Source organism: Moschus berezovskii, chromosome 9, assembly GCF_049115385.1.
Source record: "Moschus berezovskii isolate FMDL1 chromosome 9, NW_MosBer_1.0, whole genome shotgun sequence".
Lineage (NCBI taxonomy): Eukaryota > Metazoa > Chordata > Mammalia > Artiodactyla > Moschidae > Moschus > Moschus berezovskii.
The window spans coordinates 104746891-104751481 of record NC_142468.1 but is presented as its reverse complement, the minus strand read 5'-3'; the positions used below and the strand labels follow the sequence as shown (position 1 = coordinate 104751481).

General features: G+C 37.6%; 1 protein-coding gene across 1 annotated transcript; it reads right to left on the bottom strand.

The window, feature by feature from the left end:
- Nucleotides 1-2871: 2871 nt before the first annotated feature.
- On the bottom strand, nt 2872-3846 carry LOC148776893 (olfactory receptor 11H12-like). Its single transcript, XM_088840412.1, has one exon. It carries the CDS (start codon nt 3838-3840, stop codon nt 2872-2874), a length of 969 nt encoding a protein of 322 aa, XP_088696538.1. The 5' UTR covers nt 3841-3846.
- Nucleotides 3847-4591: the final 745 nt, after the last annotated feature.

Genomic DNA, 4591 nt, shown 5'->3' with positions numbered 1-4591 from the left:
TCTTTCTCATCTTCATTTCCTCTGTGATCTTTCCTTCCTCTCATCCATAAGTGTGACACCCTTTTCAACTGAAGGTGGGAAGTGTCAGGGCGAAGAGTAGGGTGCTTTGTTGACCTCTTAACTTCTCTAACTTACAAGGTTTTCTTTCTCTTTTCCCTCCTAATAGCCTTTTCTGTTTCACAATTTCTCTTTTCCAATCTGGTTTGGGGGTTTCAGTTCTCACTGCTTTCGTGTCATACCTCCTGATGTCTGAAATAATGAGATGCTTCTTTGTTTGCAGGAGAGTCTATGTTCTTCCTTATCGTAAGTACAGCCCACTGTCTTCACCATGTCTATCTCTTTCCACTGAGTCCTTTCACTAGTCTTCATACTGAGTCCCTTTGTATTAGGAAGATTAAAGATGGGCCCATGGCTTTTCTGGAGAGAGCTTGACCTTCACACTATAGATTGGGAGTGTAGAGGAGGAAGGAAGAAGAAACAGAATGGTAGATTTCTACCTGAATGGTGTATCTCCTTACCCAGAGGATATGGGCTACTGAGATACTTCTGTGAGGAAGTCATGAAATCAGAACCAGGGTTGGGTTTTGGTAACTTCGTGTCCCAAAGAGAAGGCTCCCTTGATTCACATCATGCTTGACTTGACTGAAATTCTTTTTGGATTTTTATTTTTTGGGCCTGTTTTTGGAGTAAGAATCTCATAAATTTGCATATGGATATATTGAAATATTTCTTTTACCACTTGTATCAATAATTCTTTTTTTTTTTTTCAAGTACTGTATGAGGTGATTTTGTTTGTTGAGGGTCAGGGAAACAAAAGTTTGTTTTTTCCACGTACATTCATGGGTTTTTACTGCTTTACAACCTTTGCACAGTATAACGTAATTTGTATCTGACATTTTTTCAAGGCCAAACTGTATCCCAAAGACAGAGAAAAAGACAGAGAGAGATGGAGGGAGAAAGAGCACTAGGAATAACAGTAAGATGATAGTGTTCTTTTTGTCTGTTTCTCAGTACTTAAGCTTTCAAAAGAACACAGAAAGGTGATGCTTAAAAATAATTGTGATGGTTAGTGGTTTCCTCAGAGGAAATAAAAAGAAAAAGTCAGTATTTTTTTTTTTACCTTTAATTTGAGTCATCATATTTATTAGCAGCCTTTGTACTGCAAGGAGATCCAACCAGTCCATTCTAAAGGAGATCAATCCTGGGTGTTCATTGGAAGGACTGATGCTAAAGCTGAAACTCCAATACTTTGGCCACCTCATGCGTCGAGTTGACTCACTGGAAAAGACTCTGATGCTGGGAAGAATTGGGGGTGGGAGGAGAAGGGACGACAGAGAATGAGATGGCTGGATGGCATCACCGACTCTGTGGACATGAGTTTGAGTGAACTCCGGGAGTTGGTGATGGACAGGGACGCCTGGCGTGCTGTGATTCATGGGGTCGCGGAGAGTCGGACACGACTGAGCGACTGAACTGAACTGAACTGAAGGAGTCCTAAATTAGGTTTTCAATGTATCTCCATGGCAAATCTTTATAAAGGTTTTATTAAGGTACTATTTTTTACAATAAAATAATGGAAATAATATTCAAGAAAAAGATTGGAAGTGGATGGAACAGGAGTCTGATTCCCTGAGTACTAGTTCTTAAGCAGTCATTATTACTTAGTGGTAACATATATTTTTCTCTTAATATATGTTCTGGAAATTCCTTTTTATATCCTTCACAAGTCAGCTACAAGGGACTTGGAAGAACAATTTTCCTTCTAGGAGAATAGTCACTTCACTACATAAACAATCCATGCCATATATTTGAATGGAATATTATAGTTTCTAAAAATAATTATAAAGACTTGTCATAATATGGAACAAATTTGACATTATATTAAATGACGCATAAATACAAATGAAAATACCTTTATTGCAGGGATTGAATTCTGGATGCTTTTCTTTAAAATTGTCCCTCAATGTTATTTTAACACTATTTTAGTAACAAATAACCTTGAACTGACATTCATTTCTTTGATCTTAAGTAGTATATCCCCAAGACTGTTTCCCTCTCCAGTTTCTAGGTGGAGATGTTCTGTTACCTAAAACCCCATTACAGGATCAATCTTTTGGTGACACTTTGATGAAAATATTAGTATTCAGAATACTGAAGTGAATTAACACACATGCACACACAGCTGATTAACAATGGTGTGATAGTTTCAGGTGGACAGAGAAAGGACACAGCCATATATACAGATGTATATATTCTCCCCCAAACTCCCCTCCCATTCAGCCTGCCACATAACGTTGAGCAGGTTTCCATGTGCTATACAGCGGGTTCTTGTTGGTCATCCATTTTAGATAAAGCAGTATATATAGGCGAACATACGTTCTCTACAGAAATTTTGGATAATTGCTTTCAAGTGTTTATTTACTAAGAATAATAAAGTCAAATATGATAAGAACTACAATTGGAAAATAATATAGTAATGATTCCTTTTTTACTTTACAACTAGCCAAGTAAACAAGCAAAATGACATAATTACAATTTTATTGATCCCAGAACTATTAACCTAAATTATCAAATAGAAGATAGGAATTTTGACCACAGGTGAGTCATATTAACTCTTCAAAAACACCTAAGTGTGGTGTACATTCCTTATTTAACATACAGGCTAAATGCCAAGGAGGAACCCGACACTATCAGTTATCTATAAAATCTCAGCATTTTATGATTGTAAGTGGCCTCATAAATGTTTTATTTCACAGGCTGATATAAGTTAATATCACTAGACCCACATTTGAAGCTTAGATAACAATATAATTCTGGTTGTTTCATGTTAGACTATACTGACCTGACAATGGATGGATCATCTAATATGTCTTACATTATGTTGAAACTCCCGAGAAGTTTCCTCAAGGCTGCTTTTATCTCCTTATTCCGGAAGCTATAGATAAAAGGATTGAAGAGTGGGGTCACCATAGCATAGAACAAAGTTGCAACTTTCTGCATCCCAGCAGAATGTCCAAGTCCTGGGCTCACATACATGACCATGAGAGAGCCATAGAACAGGGATACCACAGCCAAATGAGACCCACAGGTGGAGAAGGCTTTCTGTCTCCCAGTAGCTGAAGGCATACGCAACACAGCTGTTAGGACAAGAGAATAGGACCCCAGGATGAAGAGGAAGTTACCAAAGATAACTATTGAGCTTAGACTGTAGCAAAGCAATTGGGTTTTGGGGGCAGAGACACATGCTAATGCAAACAGTGGTCCTGGGTCACACACAACATGGTCAATAATGTTTGGTCCACAGAAGGGCATCTGAGAAATGAGAACAATGGGGATCAGGAACCACAGAAACCCACAGACCCAGCAGATAAGGACCAGTTTGGTACAGAGATGCCCATTCATGATATTAGGGTAGTGCAAGGGACGGCAGATAGCAAGGTACCGATCAAAAGCCATGACAGCCAAAAGTAAGCATTCAGTCATTCCCAAGGAAAAAAAGAAATAAAATTGTAGGAAACATCCAACAAAGGAGATGGTATTTTTATCTGAGAGGAAGTTGACCAACATCTTGGGGACTGTAGAAGAGACATACCAGATCTCTGGAAAGGAGAAAATCCCCAGGAATATGTACATGGGGGTGTGGAGTCGCTGGTCACACCATAAAGCACAAAAAATGGCCCCATTCCCTGTTATGGTCAGAGCATACATCGTAAGGAAGAGTGAGAAGAGGAGGCTCTGAATCTTCCACTCACAAGGAAAACCTAGGAGTATAAATTCTCTTACAAAGACAAAGCGGGAATCTGGCTCAGAGATGTTCACTGGGTAAGTAACCTGCAACATCAACAGACATATATTTATCATTTAGAATTAGTTTCAAATGTGTTCTTGTTTGAGAATGAGGAGAAGATATTTCCCTAAATTCATCAGTCAGGAAGAGAATATAGTCTGCTTGTTCTTGGCTATGTACTCTGAGTTCTGGGCATAGTAGGTAACTGGTGGCACAGAAACAAACTTTTGCCTGCTTCTGAATTTCTCCCTTAGTTTGATAGAACTAGAGATCTTTAAACACATTTTGTCAGCTTGTTATTTTGGGGACAGAGATGATCTGTGACAGTTTCTATACAGCATGTAACACAAAGTTAACCCCATAAATGTACTAGTTTTTTTTTTTTTTTTTAACTAAACCTATCTTATGGTGAAATACTCAGCAGAGAAGGTTTTACAATTTACATCTCAGTTGAATATATTCCTTATCATATCATTAAAATGTGAAAAATAAATGGATATATTTTACAGTAAGTTGGTAGTAACCATTTTAAAGGCACTACCTCTGCTTTTCTGCAACATAAAAAATACAAGAGCATAATGTTACTCACCGACATTAGCTTTTGTAATGTTACAGTGATTCTCTAGAAATCAGTGGCTTTCAGTTTGCACTTAGTCTTTTACTTAAAATTTTGGAGAAAAAAAAAGCTAGGTATGGGACTATATTTTGTAGTATTTTTTTTTCCACAAGTTTTTGGGATTGATTTTACTTATAAGCTAGTTTAAAGTAAAACGTTTCCACAATTCAAGAGAAGGCAAATGCTTT

Coding starts and splice junctions, on each gene's coding strand:
- LOC148776893 (XM_088840412.1), bottom strand. CDS start 3,840: ATGTTGCAGGTTACTTACCCAGTGAACATCTCTGAGCCAGATTCCCGC.